We start from the raw sequence: 24580 nt of genomic DNA, 5'->3' as shown, positions 1-24580 counted from the left end.
AAACACCGACACACATACAAACACACTTGGCACATCTCCTTAACCACAGCCCTATCTGCTTAAAAGTTCAATGCTATCCGCTTAGAGAGGAAGATGAGGAAGCTTTAAGAGACTTGAGGGAAGTTTACTTTCACAGAAAAGAAGGTCAAGACCTCACTAAGGTAACACTGAAAGAACATCTCACCTCTAGCTTTCCTAATTAGACGTCAAAACACAGGGAGGGAATGTGTGTGTGCTCCTTTGTGCCGAGCTGAAGAGGATGAGATTAAACATGTCAGAGGTGCTTCGAGAGTAAAGAGATGAAGAGAGGCACAATCTAAAACACACGTGCCTCCTATAAACAAACATGGTCTGCAAGTAAGGCTGTCAAAAAATGTTTCGTCTGCAGGAAAAGCACAGTGTGTGTGTGGCATCAGGACAAGTCAAACATCTAGAACTTTCACTTGTATCTGTTGTGCTTCTTGGTCATACCTGAAAACTTTCAGCCTGAATCTAAATCAGAACAAATCTAAATACAGATTGTGTCACACACATTCATGCGAGCATACAGCCACATACTTGCACACACTAAATAAACCCAGCGACGAGCCAAGGCAGACCATAATGTGTGGCAATGTTTGGGTGTATTTTTGTTCAAGAGAGTTGTTTCCTGTGGAACAGTATTTTACAATGTGCTTAAACCCAGCTGCAGCTCCACTCTCACATGTCAGACACAGTCTGCACTCTGTGTGCGATCCCTGCACTGCTAATGAGATGATGGGTGAAACAGTAGAATCGCTGACAGCAAGGAAGTAACATTTACACAGTGTTACAAAATGTATACAATGAAGCACATGGACGGAAATAAATATTTAGATAGGTGTGAAACACTTGTCTTTTCAACATGATTTTGGCAATCCGATTCTAAGCATATTTTATGAGATGTGTACTACATATATGGAATCAGTTAGTTTTGATTCCTTTGATTAACCTTTCAACTATTTCCCCAATTACTAGCTTGGTATGTAAAATGCAAAAATGAAACAGATGGTGACAAATTGACTGAAGAATTACTGCAGTGACATGACTTTATTCTTGTATGTGAAATTTCATATTGCAGTTTGTAAAGATATGTATCAAGATAGTGTATAGTTTCTTAGTTAAATAGCTGTATGTGCAAAAAGTAACCTGATGACTATTAAATATAATAGCTGACCTATCAAGATAGTTCATCAAATTAAGAAAAAAATACAGAAAATTCAATACTGCAATAAAAAATGATCTTATAAAACCAGAGAACACAGACAGCCACCTCAGTATAATGTCCAGCAGTTGACAAACTATTCCTCCACTCTAACTGCATATTTATTTACAGAACATCTGGGCCTGGATGCTCGTTCTTCACTCTCCCACCCAGCTTTCTTTTGTGGTCACGGCACTGCAGTCGGATTGTGCACAGACTGTAGAAAATTAAATTTTCAATTCAAGCCTGGAAACTTTCGTCCGTGGTTTGGGAGATCTGATAGGAGCGTAAATTAATTTCTATACGTCCAGATATGATGTATTGGATCTTATAGCTTAACGGAGCGATAAAAATGCATTTGCCAAACTACTGCTACTGATTTATGATTAAAAAAAACTTTAATATATTTATGATTTACAAATAAATTCAGAGGAGGCGTTCTTAGGGAGCACCTCTGTTTGCTGCTTGTTGTTGGTTTAGCTTCAGCCTCTACTACTAACACTGCATAACATAATCACTGGTGTTGGCTAACCACAAAACTGTCATGAGACTTAGTCAGATGTATGTGTGTTCCAGACTGAAAATATTTGCTTAAAGCCGCCAGAACATGCAAATGCAGAGCGCTACATCAGAAACAATGAGCACTTTTATCTGAGACCTTTGCTAAGAGGAAAACACAAATAGAACAGAAATAGATGAGCACTAAGTATTCCTCATCACAAGTGGCCTGCATAACTCTCCCTCTGTATTTATCTCTCATTTTCACTCGCATGCACTTACACATGCATATGAAAGTCTATCTGACTATATTCCACCTTACATAATTAGAAAGAAAATGCTGAAAATATAAATAATGACAATGGGACCAACAAACTTGCAGACCCTGAAATGTATCGAACATGAACGCCGGGAATTTTTGAGCAAAAACACTTGCTGGGATGTTTTACTCCACAATCTCTGAATCAGTTTCCTGTGGCAGTCACAATTAAGTTAGGGGTTAACGCAAGTGTTCCAGTTTCATCAAAAATTGTTTAAGTCTTTGAAAAAAAAAAAACAAGCAAAAAAAACAGCCCTGCCATTGTCAACTGCTATATAATCCAAATCGAATAATCTGGGCAGTATAATAACATACTTGTCTTTAAGTGATTCGCAGTGTGGATGTGTGTTGTTGAGTAAGAGCTGATGGGACAAAAACACAGAGAGTACTAATATGATTTAGGAGGAAGATGGCAGGAAGCAGACAGCACTAATGCAATGGCTCCTGCATTAACTCCTTAAAGACTGACCGCAACGCATTGTAAATAAACACGCATGCACAAACACGCAGATAAACAGTAAGAGAGAAAAAAGTGTGCATGCATGTGCTATGTGTGCGCTCCTTTTATCTGTGAATATTCCTGGTGACAAAATCCCTGTCACACTAAAAAGATGTCCTCTGTCCTCCTCCTGAAACACTTGTACCAGAAATATCCTCTCTGCTGTCTGACTGGTGACAGAACACTGCTACCCGTCAGCTCGCATCAGAGTTGAAAAAGAGGAAGAGGGAGAGAGGGAGAGAGGGGAGATTCGGAGGGTTGCTTTATTCCTCACTTTCTTTGGGCGTCTGTGTTTGTTTGGCTTGTCACCACCTCCTCGATGGGAGCACGGCTGCCCTGAATCCTTCAGTCAGCAAAGCCCGGGGTGGAACCGGCCGCTCCGACCGCACCCGCATCCCATTAGAGACTCAGCACCACCATCACAATGTGGGAACCGAGTATGAAAAATAGCCTTTCACGGCCAAAAAGGATGAACACAGCGGCGTATAGACAGGAGATTGTGCCGGCGTCTGAATGTGGCACGTATTGAATGTGCATGTGTGAGCTTTGGACTTAGCGAGCTGCAGGGCTTTGACGTTATTTCCTGCAACGCTGTCAAGTTCCCTTGAACAGGCTTGTGTGTGGATCTGTGTTTGCCAGTTCGTGTGCGTGTGTGCATGTCTTCTTTTTCAGGCTTTGTCGATTCCTCTCTGGGCTTCATTGTGCCGCAGACAGCTGATGAGCATACAAGAGAAACCATCAACCACACAAGCATGCCCACACACATGCAAAACAATGGCAAACTAAAATAACAAGCACACTGGTAGTCAAGGCTGCATTAACGAGCATCCCATGTGTCACTGAGTCACATTCAGTTCTTTACTGCTGAGACTTTACAGCCACTTACATGTGACCATCAGCTAAGCCTAAAACCAAGACCAACAACATCTCCAATCTCCTAATCTAAATCTATATTCTCCATCTGATCCTTCATACAGTAAAATTCCCCCAAACCCCCAAATCTCCAACCAAACAGATGTCCTGTGGGCCTTTAAGCTTTAATTCAGTTTAGTCTGTATGGCTGGCCTTTTCCAGGGTGATAGATCAGTGATTAGTGGAATGGAGGTTTGAATCTTCTCATTATGTTTATGCAGGGCCTAATCCGGATGCTTGTTTGGTGTCTTAGACTGGATTCTCTCTAAACTGTCCTTGCCCCATGCTGGGAAAGACCACTGCTTTAGGGAGCTTACCCTCTCACACACACCTCATTATGGGTGCTGGATGGAACAGGGATGTGTCATTAGTGGCAGACATCTGAAGTTCCAGTGCTTTGGATTACTCTGGCAACCTATGCTGTATATGCTTTACAAGGTGCCATTCAGGTCAACTCATTTTATTAGCAGAATTTCTACAAAACAGAGTTCTTTATTGTCCACTTCTGTGTCTAACCTTGATTCTAATGTCGCTAACAAGATATAACGTAATGCACGCTGCATTTGGGAGAATTACAGTCCGTAGCTGCTGTCCATGGCCACACAAGTCAAGTAATTCTCCAAATCCAATTAGCAAAAACCTTTTCATCACTCACATGTATGTCTGACTATGGAAAAAACACACAAATCCTAAATCACCTCACAAAATAAACTTATAGGTCTAACCTTGAAATGTCCAGGATTGTTTTTCCCTTCATCTTTATCATTGTGTGTGTGTGTGGGAGGGGGATTATCCCTTTAAGTGCACTGCTGATTGTCTTGGGTTTTTCTTCCCTCAGTTGCATTCTTCATTATCTTTGCCTGTTGGCTAATCTCAAAAGGACAGTGTCATAATGCATGCAGTCAGATGTCACGTAAAATGACATGTACAAGGCACAGGCATGTTTTTAACTCCCTGTAGCTAACAACTGACATGTAGCTTCCATAACAATGGTCAAATTTAGGTTGATTTATCTTAGTGTAATACTGTATCGTGGCATAATACGTTGCTAGCACATCTCTAAGATGCTAAAAAGGAGACGGTAGGACTGAATCTGGGAAGAGGAGAAGTGGATCACTGGGAATGATGCATTGAACGTCCATAATCTATCTTCCTATGACAGAGCACACGGAGCAGAAACCAATTAGCCGAGCATCCCATCGGAAATGGAGAAGTAGATACGATAAAGGATGAGCCCACGGCTGCAAGCTACAGGGCAAGTTACAATTAACCTCTCCCCAGCACACACATATACAAATTCATGTGAGTATATGCACTAAACTACCCTACACACCTGCTATGGTTTCTGGTGTAAACCTCTGGCAGGTTGTGTTTAACTGAAATCGCCCAAAACCACATTTGGTCACTTGGGATGCAAGAAAGAAATTTAGGTCGACAACTGTTACCATTATATTACTCCAGTGTTTCATTTTTTCCTTTGTCTCACTCATTCATCTAGAAGTCCTGCTTTTTCTCTTTTCTCCCAGCAAGAATTCCTGCCAGGTTCTTCCCTCTACTTTCTTTTGCTCTGTTTTCCGTCCTCCTCCCTACCTGGCTGCCAGGCGTAGGTGTGGCCAGCAACACCACAACAAGGAACAAGGTCAAACACAGACACACACACACACACATAAACCACGTACAGCACATTCACACACACAGAGAGGGCTGCAGGAGCGAGGTCATGCATGCTATGATTTGGGGCTGTGCTGCAGGATGCGGGCCGGTGAGGAGAGACGGAGGAAACGCAGGGGGACGGAGGAAGATATGGGTTTGATGATGAACAGAAAATGACTTCCTTGCATCGAGCCAGATATAACGACCTGCTGCACTCTCCTCTCCCCATCTCACTCGCTCTCTGATGCTATCTGCTTCCACTGAGAGGGATGGATAGAAAGAGAATGAGCAAATGAGAAACACAGCCTCTCAGAGAGCGTGTGTGTATGAATGAATAATGGATGTTAGGTGCGTATTCAAACCCCGCTTTGACCTGTTAGTCACCAACTACAATCATTAGTCTCACCATCCACACCCTAAGCAGCTAAAACTTTGTGTGTACAACATGCCCCGCTACATTCGTACGACACTACCTGCCCATGCCACCACCCACTCAGATCCCCCCGCTCATCTCGCATCCCACACGTTGCCCCCGGTAACAGGGGGGGAGGAGGTATGCGGGGTGTGGTGGATAGTGACCATCTGTCAGTGGCCCGGAGATCAATGGGACCGAAGGGGAGGAGGGAGGGGAAGGGGTGAGGTGGGGGTGTGAGGGAGTGGTGCGAGGCTAAATATGTGGCCCACTGTGACCAGAGCCAGGCTCAATATGCAGCCGTTTTATTTACCGACCCAAAACACACTCCCCACGAGCCCCACTCACACGGCCTTTATTAACGAGTGGCTGATTTTGGTGTGGGCCAGCAGACAGGCACAAACATGCAGTTAGACTCCCAACTGCTGCATACAACGATGCAGTAGTTGATATTTGCCTTTTGATATCGATAAATCCTTTTAATTCTAGAATATTCTCTAACGCCGACAGAGCTGTTGTTGTAGAGACAGAAAAAGAGAGACATAATGAGAGAAGAAGACGGGGCCTAGTTAATAGGTTAATATAAATCTAGCTCACTGTGGCAGTGGGTCAGATGAGACAAGGACAAAACACTCCAACGCTGGCTAATGAATCAACAACAAAACAACGTCAGCCCCTGGAAATGCTTACTTCAGCTGTTTTATACACCGCTCGCACATGTATCCTTGCAAATACACACAGTGAAAATTAATTTCACGCATTTAGACAAAGCATGTGTGACCGTAACAGTGTTGTAAACAAGAAGACTTTCACCACCTCCAACGAAGGCTTGTCAGCATCATATAGTGGAAAGCACTTAAAAACACACAGATATTGTGGTCTGCTGCAATAGAGACTGAACTCATTTAAAATTCACTGTTGATGCTGCTGGTAGAGTCAGAGCTGGAGGGGAAGGTTTGGGTGTGGAGAGGAGAGATATTCAGGTGGTTCAGCTCGGTCAAGCTCGACTGTTTGTTTTTGTTATTTCATGCCCACTGAACCGATGTGCAAGTGAACACAGCCATTCCTCAGTGAGTACAAATAATGTCAATAATGGTGACAATAAAATAGCAGAATCTGATCAGAAATAGCACACCCACCTAGCATTTGGCTGAAGAGCAGCTGTTCCAGGTCTCCCAGAACCGTCACCACTAACTCTGGGTCCACCTTTAGGAAGCTCTTATCATCTTCTCCTTCTATCCCCTTCTTGTCTTTCTTTTCCTCCGTTGACAAAGAACCAGATCTCACTTTCTCTCCTGGTTTCTTGCCATTAGTTCCAGTACTCCCAGCTCCATTGGAGTTAGCTTTAGTTGGGTGGTCAGCATGGTCTGAATCTGCACTCTGGCCTGCCTCAGAGGCCTTGCTGATGGGCTTGACCTCAGCATAAGGTCCCCGTGGTTTACCAGGAGCAGGGATTCGACTGGGCTTGCCCACATTAGAAGTTACAGGCGGGGAACAGAAAGATTTGGGCTTCCCCTGGAACAGAGACTGTTCTGACTTTGAAAGTGTCCGGGAGAGTGGCGGTCTCCCACCACCAGCTTGACCTGTCTTACTCTGGCCCACTTTGCTGGTCCCAGTGCCAGGCCGACTTGTATCATCATTCCACCGGGGAGACTGATACAGATGCAGCTTCTTCTCAGCATCAGTGAGCACAGACAGGTTGTTCAATGACCGCTGCTTCCGGAGCCCGGATGGATTGGGGATTGGAATGGGGATAGATCCAGAGGTGGGCCGGTAGACCTTGAGCTCCGACCCAGAGGGACGTGAGGGCCCCTGAGGCAGAGCAGAGGGCTTGGCCAGTGGCTTCCTCGAGGCCATGGCCTGGGCTGGAGGATCCTGGCAGGAGACAGCCGCAGACCTGAGGTCCAGCTCTCTGGGCTTAGCCGTCATGCTAATGTTAGCCACATTAGCCTCCAGCATCCCTCCTGCAGAGAGCCAAGCAACAGCATCAGTGACACACTCTGAAATACACACAGGTGGAATGAAAGAAATGGAAGGAGAAAGGGATGAAATAGAGAAAAAAAACACACAAAGACTGTCTGGTTTGTTCTCCCTCTCTTCCCCTGGTTCAAGACAGAGCCAGACTCCCCGCAGTGCGAGACTGTGGGTTCATCCCTGTGTTGAAAATGACGAGTGGGTTAGTAGAGTGACAGCCTTACTCACTGCTGATAATCCATGGATCTGCAGATCTGTGTCCAGAGCCTAAATCCACTCCCTCACAGCGAGTCTGCAGCTCCCCGAGCCACGCAGATGACAATAGAGCTGCCAGAATAAAACACAGCACTGACCAGCCTCTCTCTCCGTGTCCCCCTCTGCCTCTTGCCTGCTCTGTACTCCCTCCTGTTCACCAGGCAAGCAGCAGCCGACTGACAGCAGAAACAGTCGCAGCAGCAACAGCAACATCCCCCCTCCTCCTCCTTCTCTCTCCTCCCTCACTCTCCGGTTTGCTCTCTCTACCCCCACCGGCTCATTCACCCTCCCCGTCCTTCTTCCTCCTTTTTCCCTTCCCTCCTTCCTTCTTGTTGTCTCTCTCTCTCTCCTCCCACTTACTGATTCACTGCTTGATCCTCCCTCTCTCTCTCTCTCCCTCCAACACACTCACACCGCAGATGCTGTGTTATGCTGCACACCAGTGAGTGCGAACATAAGGGCTTGACGATAAATTACCAGCATCTTGTTTAAACCCAGCTCTTCCCTGTTCCTGTGTTGCAACACCAGTTCTCTTCTGTTTTTGTTTATAGCACATCCTTTTCAACAGGGGTTTCCCTCCAAATCACTCTTCCCTTTTACTCTCCCCATCCTTTTTCTGTCAGCTAATCCCTTTGTTCTTATCCCTTTCTCTTCTCGAAAAGAAAGCGCAACAAAGAAGGGGGAAAAAGTAAGAAAAGAAAGTAGAATTATAATGAGCTCATCTGTTCAATTTATCTTAGTTACCAAATGACGCAGCCAAAATACAGACACCCCCTCTCCACCCCATCCCACTTCTACCCCGTCATCACTCATAATCACATTAGCTGTTCTATTCACCCATTCACATTCAGATTTTCTTATGTGTCCTAATCACCAGAGGCCCACCCATGATTAAGCTGATTCAAATTATCTGAAAAACAGCCGTGACTGTAGGATCAGCTTAGCAGAGGAGAATCCACATTTACCAGGCCCTCATACACAACGAGACTAAATGTGCTTCAATTAGTAGCCAGCAGACCTCAGATGAACGTCACGTAACCCCCGCCTGCCACCTATTACCTTTCCATCCCTCTTTTCTCATTTCCTCCCTTCCTTTCCTTCCAGTAGGTCACCCTCCCCCTTCTCATCTATTTAATACAGATGTACAGGCCATGCAGGGTATAGATTCATCACATTCTCAGTCAGTCTATCTGTCAGCAGGACAATTACGATACCTCAGTGATTTAAAACAAGCACACGTGCGCATGTGTGTGTGTGAATGAGTGTTGCTGTCGATATTTTTGTCTCTGTGTACGAGTGTGTACGCGGGTCTGTCTCTGCGAGTGTGTCACATTGATGAGACAGGCCCAGAGAAGCCAAAGCTCCAGTCCAGGGACTCGGTTAGGCTCTGGCACGTTCAGCTACGTCATTTCATCCCTGCAAAGACATCCCATCTCAGTCAAGAAACAGGAATATCCTCCACATCCTCCCTATTACTTCCTTTATTCACTGTCTGACTGATAGAAATTCCAAAAGAATCTACTCCTGTAATTCCTCCTAACACACAAACTGAGATCTGATAGCCAAGACAAAGACAGAGCATGATGTCATAATTTCTCGTCTCTTAATTTCCATTGCAGGTAACCATGATGACGGGGGATAAAATGAGCCATCATCAAGTCCATCATGACCCATTAACAATCAATACAAACCGTTAGCATTAAAATTGTTTTTGAGTATTAATGCATCCTGTCTTCAGACTGGTTTTGTAGCTGGTGGAGTGTTTTCGGAATGGGCGCATAACCGTAACTGTACTTCACTTTCCTCTTGTTTGCAAGCAGCATTGCCTGCAGCTATGATGATATCAGGCGGCAAAGCAGTATTAAAACAAGCAGGCTGCTTTCTGTTACATTTGCATAAATCAGTTGACGCTAACAGAGAGTGAAAACAAGCAATGTCCTGTTTGCTCACATTCAGCACTCAATATTAGAGAAGTGCTTTAAAAACTGCCCATTTTTCAACAGTACCCAAACCGGCGCCGACTGAACCTAAAAAATGACAACGACATGCATTAAGGTGCACACACAGCACGCTTACCGCCAGTCTAACATCAATTTGGGGTTGAATGAGTGTGTGTAATACAGAAGCTGAGTACAGACAAAAACACAGACATGCATTGGCTGTTTTATTGTATAAAGGCCACAGCCATTAAATAGAAGCAGCTACCTTTAATAAAGAGCCAATGTTAAGGTGGTTATACCACACTGAAGCCAGAGCTGTGTGGTGACAGTTATGGGGGCTCTGGGGTCTGGTAGCAGACCAGTAGTTGGGGTTAGGGATGTAATTTAAGGCTAATAGGTGCTATACGTCAGCTCTTATACCTCCCTGATGAGGGATTAAGGTTAGTCAAAAGCGAGTGACCGCATACAAGGCAGGTCTGTGTGGTGCACAGATGCGCATGGGGCAAAGACACGCCTCAGTGCTCTTGAACACACACACACACACACACACACACACACACACACACACACACACACACACACACACACACACACACACACACACACACACACACACACACACACACACACACACACACACACACACACACACACACACACACACACACACACACACGTTAAGTGTTGGCAACACACAGCACCTTGTTTGTTCCAGCACTCGTCTCTCTGGCTCTGCAGTCCACTCACTTTAATATATGGCTGGTGTAAACATACTGTATATTCTCTCCTATTTCCACTTAGTTTCTCTCGAACTCTAGACACACACTGCAGTCTGTGCAGGGTGGCTGACTGACCTGAGCAATCTGGCCAGGCTTCAAAGACGCTGGCAGTTTCAGAATGCGATGAGTGCCAGTGCTTGATATTAGCCTACACGTTCAGCACATAGCAGCCTCATACATTCAATGTGCTATAGAAGTATGGGTATGTGTGTGTGTCTGATACTGTGTTTGTGGGCTGACCACTGAAATCTTGGGAAATATGCTTCGATGACAAGAAAACAGCTCCATTCACACATAAAGGCACTTTTAAGCAAAGTTAAGGAGACAGGTAAAAAGAGATACAGGGATGAATGGGTAGATTGAAAGCACAGAGTCAAATAGCGGCTGAGAGAAACAGACCAGACAGGCAGAAAGGCACAGAGTGTCTCACTGCTTTGCATGAGTATATTTGCCCTAGCATCTCTAAACAGTTTGGAACAACTTCACCACTATATTTCGACGGAGCAGTCATGTGAAGCAGCCAGCGGGACACACACTTGGACACACTGTGCGGTGCATTATATGCATGTTAACAAGGTTACACAAGGTCTCCAGCTTTGAAAGGAAAAGTACTGTGAGAAAGGAGGAAAGCGCTGCAGCTTTGGATGTAACTAATTGTATCACATCGCCTTAAACTTGAAGAGACGTGGTTCCCATTCGACGAAGCAGATGGCATGCCTTCTCACTTTCACCTACTCCCTCTTGGTTCCTTGTTGTGCCTTTTTTTTGTGTGCAAATACATGGGCAAAAAAAATTGTTCTAAAGATGAGACAAGTGTGAAAGAAAATGACGAGTGTGAGTGCAACTGAGAACAGAAGATGAAGAAAAATAGAGCAAATCAGGACAAGCTAGGGCCACCAGCATGAAAGATAGATGCTACTGGTGAGGAAAAAGTAAGAAAGAACGTTAAGAACGTGAAATTGTAACTCAGAAAACAGCGCAATGAGGAAAGTGAGAGGAGGAGGAAGATGATGGGTGAGGAAGGATCTTTGCATGTGAGCCAGAGGAGCAAAGGAAGCCCGTAAGACAGAGGGGGGATATCCTGCCTCACTGCCTCGACACTGCTAAGGTTCCTTACGTCCGCTAACACGCTAATGCATGGGGTCTACAGGACACAATGAAGAATACCAGACTATGACACACTTATACACAAGGGAAGGCTCACAGTCACAGTTAGTTGGTGCTGTACAAACACAATGACATTGCTATTAATGTCCTGTTTACACACAAAACACTGAGGCGGCAATCTGATGAGTACATACAGTACATGGCTTTCTGGTGTAAGTTAAGACTGGATGTGTGAGTAAGAGCGGCAGTTTTTCCACAGTGACACTTCTGTGGTGGTCCTCACCAAGTACTGATGATGCATAGCATGAGTCAGTGGCTTAAGCATTTGGACAAATCAGCTATCAGTGACAACAGTGTGAGTGCATCGGTCCTGCTAACTCCCGATTCCGGAGGCGCAAATGTTAATCCAACAAAAACACCATTCTCTCCCAGGGTGAACGTCACCCACTCATCATGAATCACACACCAGCTGAGAGCTCAAAAACATCCACTGCCATCCTGAGAGTCTTAAAATATGTAGAAAGAATGAATCTCTTGTGTGTGTGTGTGTGTGTGTGTGTGTGTGTGTGTGTGTGTGTGTGTGTGTGTGTGTGTGTGTGTGTGTGTGTGTGTGTGTGTGTGTGTGTGTGTGTGTGTGTGTTTTATAAGGTATCGCTCTTTGTAGACGCACCCTCACAGGCACCTCAGTGTTGACATTCTCAGCACACTTCCCAGGGGTATCCCACAATGCTCTGCTGCAGAGAGTGGTTGCCTGGTTACAGCGTGGTGTGCATACGGCAGCGATGGATCATCAGCGTGTATAAGTGTGTGTTCGCTTGTGCTTCTGCTGCTAAAAACAAACTGCTGTTGTAGGAAAATGTACAGTAGTGTCTGAGTCAAAAAATACAAATGTGAACAACATGCATCCTATTCACGCTGTATGTGTGTATCTTCTGGTATCTGAGTGTGTGCTCGATTCTCAATGAGTTATTAATTTTGACAGATAGATGTCTTTGTGACTCCGTTCCTGTGTGTGTGGTCCCACACTGAGAGGTTACACAGATGAATGATTTAACTCTACTCCCTGGTTGGGAGTCACCCCGCAGGTCAAGAAGGATCTTGAGTGTGCATTCATTGAGCCATTCCTCAATTCACCTCCACCCTCCATTCTCTCCTCCTTTATCTGCTGCACTGTAATGCAGCTTTGCATTACTGCGTGCCCTCCTGCGTTGTAAGAAAATGCCCCTGGGGGAGTGAGAGACTGAGAAAGAAGAAGAGGAGACAGGAGGAGGTGGCAACAACTGTCTTGGTGCATTTCCATACCAGACCGGTGGTATGTATGGCAGAAGGAGAAGCTTCTCTGCGTGTCTGAGTGAATTTTTACATGTTTATTCACATGTATAAATGCACGTGAGCCTTTTTTCGCTCATGTATGGATGAGGCAAATATTTAAAATAGGCATTCTCCACCAAACCCCAACAGAAATAACTGGGCCACCACACTAGCTGACACAAGACTAGAGTACAGAACAAGTCAAAAGGTAAGGTCAAATATACAGCAGGGCACAACATTAAACCATAAATAGTGATTACTGCCGCACTCCTGGTGATAAGGGTGGGCATTAATCTAGTCCATTCTTATATCTGATCATCTTCCTAAAGCTACTAAACCACTCATGACTGTCCAGTGCCAACTCAGCATATGCCTCCCTGATTAGATTGGCCAAAGAGGATTACACACTATCTAAGAGTGGATGCGGTCGGGGTTATCAAAGTGGTATTCACTAGACTATCCCAGGGCATTAAGGGGATGGCAAGCGTGGCATTTACAAATGGCAAGCTGATTTCATACCTTCATTACTAAAGATTTCCCTGCTTTTTGCTAGTTGAAAAGTAAAAACCACCAAGGGTTTTCAGAATTAATTTCTCCAAAAGAGGGTTAAAGACAGTGTGGTATGTAGGACACCCCTCTGTATGAGGTTAAAAAGAAAATAAAGGCATATACAGCATTTCTGGTTTATTGATAGTTTTAAAATGACTAACACATGATCCAAATTACAAAATTAAATATATTATGAAATTATTTGTTTGATCAGATTACTGCATGGCTCTGGAATAACAACATAACTAAGAATTTAAGTAAAATAAATGCTGCACTACCTCACCGCAATTGAATTCAGATTCAGTAAACATTTAATCTTTCTACATCACAGAAACATTTTCCTGTGTAATGAATATTACACTGTTTGCTAAAACAAGTTACTGCCTGACTGCTGAATTGCATTACTGGGTTGCCCTAAGAAACACATTATGAAAACAGACAATGTGGTCGTTTCAAAGGAACAGACGTCCATTTGTTTGAAAATAATGAATTTATCCCAACCTGGATTGTCCTTCTAATTTTTAGGCTAATTTAATTTTTGTGGTTTACTGTATGGCATTTCATATCCTTATTAACGGTATATTTCCATCAAATGTAAATTATGATCTTTACCGTGTGTGTGTACTGACAGACTTTTAGAGTGTCCGTGGGGAGTTGAAGGGCCGTACCCTTGCTGGGAGATGAAAAATGATACTCAGTCCACATCACATTTATCTTTCAAACACCATCTGTGTACTGTCACACATGCATACATCAGCGCACACACACACACGCACTCAGATTCGAATTTGTGCTCAATACACCTCTCTGGAGAGCAATAAGGTCAGGAGGTCTGTGGTCTAATTGAAAGACCACATGGTCCTTCAGTCACATTAAATGTTCAGGTCTTCATTAGGGTCTCAGATAGTAAATGGAGGAGCTGATTATGTTACCCTTGATTTAATCTGTGAGTGCAAGCATATGGAAAACGTTACATTTAAGGAAAATGAATCCTACGATAGTCACAAATCAGATCAGAATTTGGCCTTGTTGTGTGTTCGTGAGGGCCAACTGATTTTAAATATTTAACCGACGTTCAATCTGTCTTTTCATCTCCAGGCACACATCTCATGTTTGTTCTCTGTCCTCCTTTGCATAAAACAAAACCCATCAGCCCACTGACCCCGTTGGCCTTCTCTTTTCTACACTCACCATTCTCACTCTTTCTTACTTCCACCGCTTCAAACTTTGCCTTCCAACCCATTTCCCGCCCTTCCTCGGCTCGCTAAATTACAGTTATTACAGTGTCAGCCCACCCTCCATGTAAATGCAGCTTCAGAAGAGCCTAAGACACTTTAGTTCTGTTCCTAACGTCAGCTAGGGACCAATTACAAGGCCACAACCATAGCCCCAAGACAGCCAGAATGCTTTAAGACTGGGGCAGGTCCACCACCACTTCCCATCCCCCCCTTTTCCACAAACAGCTGGCCGAAACCTCCAAAAAAGGTTTTAAAAGGTTTTATTTGCAAGGAACTCTATTCTGGTAGCCAGACGGGCCAGATGAGCAAAAAAAGGAGCTATAACGTTAAGGCTTGTGTTATATGTTCAAACAGTTATAATAATAAAAAACAACAACAATTAGATGTCCTAAGATGATATGTTTTCCATGTGCAGTGAAGTTATTAAGTAGACAACGGCAACTGTGGAGCTTCTGGAGAGAATTCATTACAGATTTCTACAGTGGAGAGCAGCAGCTTTCACCATTTCTTAAGGGCACAATATATTTTTATGATCCTTTGTTTTCTGTATTGTCTCTCTCTCTCTCTCTCTCTCTCTCTCTCTCTGTGCATCGCGTCCTTTTTCGTTCCAAGCTGTGTCTGGACAGAAAAGCTGCTTCAAGAAAACAAATAACTCCGGCAAGATGAACATCTGTTAAATGTAATTTGAATTTTGTACAAACAGGATAGCAGAACTATTTGATTGAGAGGACAGCAATGGGGGGGATCAATTTGTGTTTCTGGATTGATGCCTGTGGTCTTGAATATATAATTTTACCTTCTCTTTTTAAAAGAGAGACTTCAGATTTGGTTTGTTTTTGTCCTCTTCTTATTTTATGGCCATTTGAACAACTTAAAACCAACTTAGATATGTCTGACTGACAGCCAGAGGCAGCCTTCTAAAAACCATCTTTGCTGTATTTCATCTACAAAAACAACAACAAAAACCAAACCCCTAACAATCATTTCCACAAACCAACATGGTCTGGTCTTTGCAAAATGGCAAACTGTGGCAGTTACAGCTAAATGCTTAGGTATCATCTTAGTTTAGTCTGTTCGCACAAACATAATGTCCAAATGAGCCTGACAGGGATGCTATCAGTTTTGCAGGTCAAACAACAAAGCATATTGACCAAACAGACTGCGCTATCACTGGCACCACTCTACTGGTTAAAATATGGATTGTAGCTGCTTTCATTTGAGAGTTTGCACATTCACAATAGATTAACAGCACAGGAACTGTATCTATTTATATACATGTCATAAACTCTTTCAATAAGACCACGTCCTTCAGTCTGTATAACAAGGATTATGATTCCCACAGTGTTTACCCAGTATGTAAGAGCAACACAAAAACTGGAAAACAGCACTGGGAAATCAGTGCCACTTTTTCATATTATAACTCAACATGCAGGATTACCCTGAAAACATACAACCGGTGCATTTTTTCTAACTACACTGTACATATTCTACCTATGTGTATAAGCAGGAGAGATTTTTTGCTCTTCAAGCTTCACACAAACTAACTCTGGCCAGCACATTTTAAAGCTTGGCAGTCAATCCCCTGCTATTCAACTGTCACCACATCAAAAAGAGTGACTCACTAAGCCACTGATAGTCATATCTCTGAAGCACGTTCACATCCCTAGACTCACAATGGCCACGACAACGCATGACTGTAGCTGTGGGTACAGAGCGAGCCATTACTCAAAGCCACAGGAGTGGGACAGGGAGGGGGGGTCATGCTGGGACTGTGACTTTTTAGGTCATTGAAGCTGGAAAAAGAAGAAGTGCAAGAGAGAGGGGAGGAAGGGTTCAAACTCCTCAACAGCTCTTGGATGAAGCTGAAATCAATGTGTGTATAATAGTGCCTGGCAGCGAGTGGAGAAGTGCCCCATTTCATCCCATTACTGACCCACATCACCACTGTCATCGTCCTTCATCTTAACATCCTGAGCCCATCTCTCTGCTCCATCTCTTCATCAAGAGGAACCACAACAGTCAGCAGAGCCCCGGGCTGAGACACACACACATAAAATTCCACCACCTAACTCCAGACATGGCTCCTGAGGCCTGATAAGTTGCAGCATGACAGACACACATTTGGACAAAGAATGGTTGTCCCTTCATCTTGACTGACTCTATTCAGGTTCCACAATGAGACCCAAAGGTCAGCCGCTGGCATGTACTGTCTGACGCCATTTATGAGGCTTTTGCTGTAAATACGTCTGGCTGCCAGAAAGTAGGCATCAGCCGTACCTGCCAAAAGGGTTCTTCGCTTCTTGACTAACGGTGCAGAATAAACCAGACCAAGTTTGGTTCAGCTGAGGAGACTGAGAGGGATGAAACCTGATGTGAAATGTGCTCATGACTGAGTGTGTCTAACCTGGCGTTAGGTCATCACAGCAGACTTCTATTGATCCAGAAGAGCAATCACTGAGTTCGTCCACTGAAAAATCCCTCTCCTGTGCCTGGAACCTGTCAACGCATCAGAAACACAACCATCACATATCTGTCAGGGAACATGCAAATCTCTTTAATATCGTTAAAATCAAACACAGCAGCTACTTTGACTGGCAGCAGAAGAAAAGGGACTATGACTATCACAGTAATTTCCATAAAACTGGTAAAATCACACATACACAAGTGCACAAGACACTGTGTATAATTCCACCATAATAATAGAAATACAATATAAATGGAAACATGTTTTCTCTTAGATGTTTTTACATCAATCATTGTACACTGTGCATTCAATGAAAACATTGTTGTAATTTTCTATTCTTCATGGTTTGATTTACTTCACAAAAGCATCATAAACCCCTCAACAGCACACATCAGACACTATAACGCTGTCATTTTGTTTAAACTAAAAAAACAAAACCAGATTGACTGTTTTCTTGTTTTTATCCCACATAGAGACTGTGTGTGTGTGTGTGTGTGTGTGTGTGTGTGTGTGTGTGTGTGTGTGTGTGTGTGTGTGTGTGTGTGTGTGTGTGTGTGTGTGTGAGAGAGAAGGAGAACAACAGTATACCGAGTCAGCCCAGAGGCTGTCAAGAGGACTTTAACAATCAACTCTGCTCCAGAAAACTTCAAGTGTGTGTGTGTGTGTGTGTGTGTGTGTGTGTGTGTGTGTGTGTGTGTGTGTGTGTGTGTGTGTGTGTGTGTGTGTGTGTGTGTGTGTGCACAAATGCTTCGCTGGAAGAGATATAAAAGCCTGAAATTAGATGGAAATGGCCACAATCGGCCTCTGGGCAGGTCTTTGGCATCACAAGTGGGAGTCAAAGTGTATAGAGAGAGTTGGATCATGAGGAGAGAAATATGATAATTACATGGGGCTTATGAATGAGGGCTTATGTGGAGATAAATTTTTGTATGTGTGTGAGTGCAGACCCCTTACCTGTAGCTGAAGGGAGCCACGGTAGCCATGTTGACTTTGGGCATGTGTGTCTCCATAGATGCATCCTCCTTGTGTAGGTTCTGCTTATCAGCAAATGTTTTGGACATTACTGGCATGGTGAAGGTGATGGGAGGCAGCAGCAGATCATCAGGAGAGGAGGCCGGACTGTTGTCTTCAGGTGTCCCCATCTCCTCATCTGATTGGCTGGTGGAGTCACTTTGACCTCTGATGGCATGTTCGTAGCCTGATTGAGCAAGAGCAGGCCGAATGTTACCGTTGTTCAGCACAGTGGGCTGGGGTTGGTGGTTTTCTGAAGGCTCCTCCGCTCTCCCCGCTATTCTATCACTAACTGCCTGGGTAACAGTGTTTGAGTTGTCTCCTCTCCTGACATGAAGCGGTGGACGCAGGTTGCTGGCTCCCCATGCTTGGTTCTTATTGGTGAAAGTGCTTCTGTTGCAGTTGCCATCATTTGGGTATTGTGAGGTTGCAGGTTTTCCCAGATCCAGTGTGTCTTTGGAGTGTATCGGTGGTTGTATTTTGCGTTGGTTCAGTGGGCTGCTATAGGCAGAGCGTGATAACTGGGGTGTTGGGAGAGCTCCAGTCCGCTGGAAGAGCTGACTTTTGAAGCTGGCATCTCTCAGCGGATCCCTGGAGGGAGGCCCGGCGATGCTGGAGTTTCGTGGGCAGAGTGAAGGCGAGTGCGTGGGTGTGTGTTTGGGAGTGTGCGTTGAGGGCCGGGGCAGATCACTGGCCCGGCGGCGGGGATCTGCTTTGGGAGAGGAGGGCAGCAGGCTGCGGGGAAGAGGGATTCCTGATGAGGGAGGTCCACGGGCGGCTGACTTCACGTTAACTCCCCCACTCATTCTGACCTAAATGAAGAGACACGAGGAGAGCAACATCAAAAAGTTGACATGAGTGTGTAACTATCAGAGCATAACCACAACAACAGTATGACACCATTAACCATGAACCTCCAAAAAAAATTTAGTTATCCATTAAGAGGTTAGTTACACTCTGTTAAAGTTCTATTAGAGATTAATCAGACAAACCAGAATTTTCTCCTCCTGACACAGAGCTAAGTAGTGCAGCTCGTGCCCATATGACAAACTGAGTCATGGTAAACCACGAGTTGGATTTATTTTCAGCAAGGCAAGGAGCGCCTAAGAAATCAAATTTGCCTGGTGAGAGTTCGAAATGCAAAAACAGCTTCACGCACAAACACAGACAGATGCTCACAGGAAAATCTACCAGCTGATTTCAGAACACAGTATTCTCAAATACCTACTGTCCTCCACCCAGTCAATTCACATCCATAATCACTACTGCTTTCTTCATGTATTACAGCTTCAGATGAAGTATGTGATCATCCTCACCTGATTCGCTTTGACTCCAGATAGTCACAGTTTTTGCTTTCCGCTTCGATGTCTCAAAGGAAGTCTGCTTGAGATCATTCGTACTCTTCTATGCAAACCACAGTGAATGCTGATCAAGTGAAACTTTTCATGAACTGTCATATAACTTTACTGCCTCGCGTTGCTCTGCTGGAGGGAAAGCAGGCAGGAGGTGGTGAGGTTGGAAAAGAGGCAGGGAGGGAGGGAGAAAAAGAGGAAAATATCTCAGTCTGAGCTCCCTCACAAAATGTCAGAATTGCACATGGCAGCTTTCTGTTAAACCGAACCTATAATTTTGACATGTTAATGATATGTAAATATACACTTTTCGTTGTGCTTTTTTTGCATTCAAGTCAAATTCTAGCATGGAAAGCTTTTAACAGGAGGAGGAGAAGTGAGGTCAAGCTGATTCACTTGTGAAAGTGAACATTTTCTCCCATTATTTTACTTCAATTGGAGATTTATTTTTCATGAATTTTACTGTTAATAATTTACAGTTTATATTATATATCACTACTGAGTCTATTATTGAGTGGTTTTTGTTTAAATTCTGATTTGAATCAGATATAAATAATTGTAAATGAAATCACAATTCCATGTGTTTAAGCTGTAAGGCACTTTCAGGGGTTTGTGTTCATCACAATGCCATCAGGGCGAGCTGATCGGTCCCAGAGTCATTCTGCTGCATGACAATGATCCTAAACATACAGTCACAGTCATAAACAATTTCAGTGACAAGAACAACAAAGAGTCCTGCAGCAGATTTTATGGCTCCCACAGAGCCAAGAAACATCATGGAATCAATCCGAGATGTCACAAAGACAGAACCAAGACAGCCAAGTCGGAAAAAAAAAGCTCTCTAAGATGTTGAGAACAACAGATCTACCAATTACCTTGAAAAATTTTGTGCAACTATACCTTGGAAATAATGATTTTATCTAATCTGTTAAGTAATTTTCATATGAAATGTATTAATGGCATTATTTTTGAAAGCATTCAAACTAACAGTACTGTATATATATACATTGAAATATACATAGATGTTTAAATTCATTGTACATTTTCTTTATTCTTTTCTATTTCAGCACTCGGATAAAGAAAGTCCTAATAGGTTTTAATCATTATAATTAAACACACACTCAGAAATACTGAGATTTAGTGCTTAACCCTGCTTGCCCTGTCTTAAACAGCATCAAATCTCATGCCTGAAGATTTCTTGGGAAGCTGTCTTTAGTAAAGCAGAGATGTATCAGATTAAGCCGTCAAAGTCGTGAGGATAAAATGCTGGATTATTTCGCAGCGCATCTAATCGCAGACTTGCACACAGTGTCATGTGGATCACACACACACACACACACACGCATTTCTCCAGCAGTCTAAGGAGCATGTCTGTACTTTTGCAGCAGAGAAAATTTGACTATTCAGCTCAATAAACTCAAAAGAAGAGAACCTTTTCAGTTTTCCATAAAAGAAAGGGCAGATTCTCTTTTGAGTGGGAGACCTTCCTTCCACTTACTCATAACATCGAGTATATTGGCACAGAAAATGGAGAGATTCCAGGTATTTTGGATGAGCGCTCCATCTTCGCTGACTGATGCTAATGAAGACCTGCACAGCAGCGGAGGGTAAACAGAGACAGATGTGATCATCCATCCTCCTTTCTCTCCCTAAATTCCTCCCCCTCCTCATTCCTATAAACCCCCATCTCGCTCTTTCTCCCTCTTGGGAGGTCCAGACACCAATAAGCATCAGAGTTTCTCTCCGTCTGATACGAGTCCTGCTAGGATTTCCAGGAGCAGCGGAGCACAGGTGCAGTCTGGCCCTCTGTCTATCAGTATGGAGATTGGCTTCTCCAGGGGGATACGCCGGGGTCATGCTGTTACTGCAGCATCCCCACATAACAACACACAGAGGCTCATCTGCTGAGACTGGTGTCTGTGTGTAAGTGAGAAAGATAACAGAGAAATAGCAAACAGTGAGATGATTCTGCTGAGTGAAAGCAACAACTTCAAGCCTGTGAAAAATTGTGAAATCAATGTTAGGGCTGATTCCTTTACAAATGAGTTGTTACAACATATTTTACAGCGTATGGATGTGTTCTCTTGATCATGTGTTTAGACTCTGTGCAAGTTTGAAGGATCATTCTGTACCATCCTGTTGCATAAGTACATTTACAATAGTTGGAATGTTGCTTTGATCAGTCTTTCACGCTAGGTCTAACCGCCTGCAAGTTGTCTGGATACAGAAATCTGTTCATTTATAGAATGTGCAGGAATGGGGGACTATAAAAGGTTTGAGGTATTTAAACATCCACAGCAAATATGTAAGAAATCTGACTTTTTCAGTTGGTTTAAGGAAAGTTTAAGCCTTATGCTAAAGAAAAAAGGTGGGGCAAGTATTTAAGGTTGCTTGTTTTCCCTATTTATTAGTGTATTGGTGTTATTTTTATGAGAAATACATAAATCAGCTCGGCCATAAAACATCACAAAACAGTAAAAATCTCAATTTCCCAGAGTACATAGTACATGAAAGTGAATGTTTTGAAACAGTTAACAACCAAAAGAGATAAAAGAAGCTAAAACTAAGATTTCTTTGGACATTTTTAGGTGACAGAAGCAGTTTCTCTGAGTGTTGGCTTATTTTTTACTGCAATATAAAATCCTACATTCCTATAGAATCTACACAACCACGACTAACAGTGCAATGACCTCAAAAATACCTTCTAAGGCTGTATGGAAAAAGTATAATGCCCTAATTCATGAAACCACTACAGGAAAGTTGAAAGCCTTTATTGGTTTAATTCTTTTTTAAAGGAATAATCAGGTATAACATTTTTTCCAAGTAGCCACAGGTGTTATCTACACTATGGGGAATATAGAGGTTCAACATACTATAGGTAGGCTATCTAACCAGGATTACTTACATTTGTTCAATCTCTACACATTTTTTGAGCCATGTTACATTTGTTTAATTGATTGAGTATGTTGTATGTCTCAGTCATTTAGCTCTTTGTAACCACAGTCTGCAGTTAACAACCTCAAAAGTTTGAATTTTTTTGTCACATGGCTGTTGGTCACAGCTGAGTCAGTCTTGACTGCTCAGTTGTGATGAGTGAAGGTTTTTTGTTTGTTTATTGTATCTGCAAATGTTTTATTTTTGCATGTTTTCTGAATGAGACATATAGAATTAAAATTAATTCTAGCTCATATTTGGTTATTTTTCCAATCCATCACACATGAAACATTAAAAATCTGACAATTCTCTCAGTTTTTACAGTTTTTGGTTTTTACAAATGGTGCATTTTTGGTGATTATTTAAAAGAAAAACATGGATTTCAAATCCGCCGGTGGAAGGGCTCACATCGTTAAGCAATGAATCAGTTTTCACAGCTGTACTGAGTTACTCAAACAAATAATCAATTAACAGTCAATACTGGTTTAAAACTAAATGTGAGCTTCACTGTTGATGACATGATTTAACATTGATTAGTCGTTCTGTGAAATGAACAGATACAGAAAAACCCTGAAGATATTGAATACAGCTTTTAGAAGAAGTAAAAGGCAATTTGCTTGAGGTCAGAACATCGTAATGTGCCAACACCACTTCACTCAAACATGACATAAAAGCATTTAAAATTTCACTAAATGTGTTACAAGTGAGCAAATGTGTGGATGAATCACAGCAGACAGCATCTGGCTACAGTCCAGCCAGTCATTCAGCCTGGATGGGGCCGACATCTGCTGGATATTCTCTGAAACTGCAACAGTAAGACACTGCCTTTCACTCCACTTCTATTCTTTTTAATTCAGTTCTGCCTCCTCATACACCCAGGAGGTAAAGCACATGAGCTGATTAAAGCAGCTTTACTTTTGTCATGAAAGATGGCAGTATCAGGTATGTACTCTCCTAAAGCAGAGGAAAAACAAGGTTACTGTGGCAGCCAGTATTTGATGTTCGCTTTAAACTTTGTAATAACATTACACTGTTTTAGCTCCTCTGTCTCATGACAGCCTCTGGCTAAACTCAGTTACTGTACGTCTGATCAAAGAAACATGTATACCCTCTTTCTCTTTCACACACATGCTCAGCCTTGTGATGAACACCCTCTGACTCATCACAAAATCAATACATGAGGTGGAAACACAGGCTTCTCTGTCTGAACTGAAGGACATTAGGAGGGCCTGTTTTTTTAGTGTGTGTGTCACCCAGTCTGGAAGCTACAATAAATAAGTGTAATTACCTCCGTAATGACAGCAGCCAAAACAACATCAACAACGTATCATCAAAGCTCACAATATAATGCGCTAGTGACACCCAGTGGTACAAAAGCACTAAAATGTAAAAATAGGATTCCTGGAAAGGCATTTTTTCTAGAAACAAATCCCAAAATCGTTAAAACAACAATATCTGAACCTGATGAACTGCTCAAGATGAAATGCATAAGATCACATGAGTATCTTGCCTGTCAATGGGAGTCCTGAGTCCTTCAGTGTGCTGTTAGGCCGAGCAGGCAGAGCCGGCAGGAGGGAGGTCACACTTCTCCGACGTCCCAGGAACAATGGGCTGTTTTTTCCTGGATCACGGTTGCATCCTCACCGCTGCTCTCCCATTGGTCCACAACAACTCACCATTCACCAAGACAGGAAGCTGTGACAAACAGGAATGACTTGTTCAGCCAATCAGTAGCGCCCGTGGCCAGGTGACTCATTTTCAAAGTCACTTTCTTTGATGGAATCAGAGTTCTCATCTTATGACAGAAAAAACAAACTTTCTCATACACACAGACAGACAAAAGTCTTTTGAAACAATGAACTGAAGACCGTTTATGCTATCGTGAGTCAGTGACCCAGTTGGAAATCTTTCTGGCTTACAGTGACGTGCAATGACACATATTCTGTCATAATCAAAGATGCCACAACGTGGGAAAAATAAAACAAGTAAAATCCTTGTTTCTACAGATCTGAACTGCAATGTGGTGAAACTGTTTTGATGTCATGTTATGCACTTAGAGGAAGCACTGATTTCAACTGAAAACACAAATATGACCAAAAAAAATGAGGTTACAATGTTTGTAACGCTGTATAAATCAGCCACATGAAGGAG

At 43.1% G+C, this 24580-nt stretch overlaps 1 protein-coding gene across 5 annotated transcripts in view; it reads right to left on the bottom strand.

The window, feature by feature from the left end:
- Positions 1 to 24103, bottom strand: part of LOC110949624 (neuron navigator 1-like) — an 83438-nt gene extending 59335 nt beyond the window's left edge. For 2 of the 5 annotated variants that reach the window (XM_022191771.2, XM_051949041.1), the window contains exons 1-3: positions 18087 to 18342; positions 17073 to 17164; positions 6655 to 7479 (exon numbers count right to left, since the gene is read on the bottom strand). In XM_022191771.2, coding sequence (XP_022047463.2) covers positions 6655 to 7479; positions 17073 to 17164; positions 18087 to 18274 — 1105 coding nt within the window. In that variant the 5' untranslated portion in view covers positions 18275 to 18342. Of the gene's footprint in view, positions 1 to 6654; positions 7480 to 7717; positions 8044 to 17072; positions 17165 to 18086; positions 18956 to 23939 lie in introns of those variants that run through there. The other 3 variants (XM_022191774.2, XM_051949040.1, XM_051949042.1) reach the window with 3 other exon arrangements.
- Positions 24104 to 24580: the final 477 nt, after the last annotated feature.

Source organism: Acanthochromis polyacanthus, chromosome 6 (assembly GCF_021347895.1).
Source record: "Acanthochromis polyacanthus isolate Apoly-LR-REF ecotype Palm Island chromosome 6, KAUST_Apoly_ChrSc, whole genome shotgun sequence".
Classification (NCBI taxonomy): Eukaryota; Metazoa; Chordata; class Actinopteri; family Pomacentridae; genus Acanthochromis; species Acanthochromis polyacanthus.
This window is presented reverse-complemented; position numbering and strand designations above follow the sequence as displayed.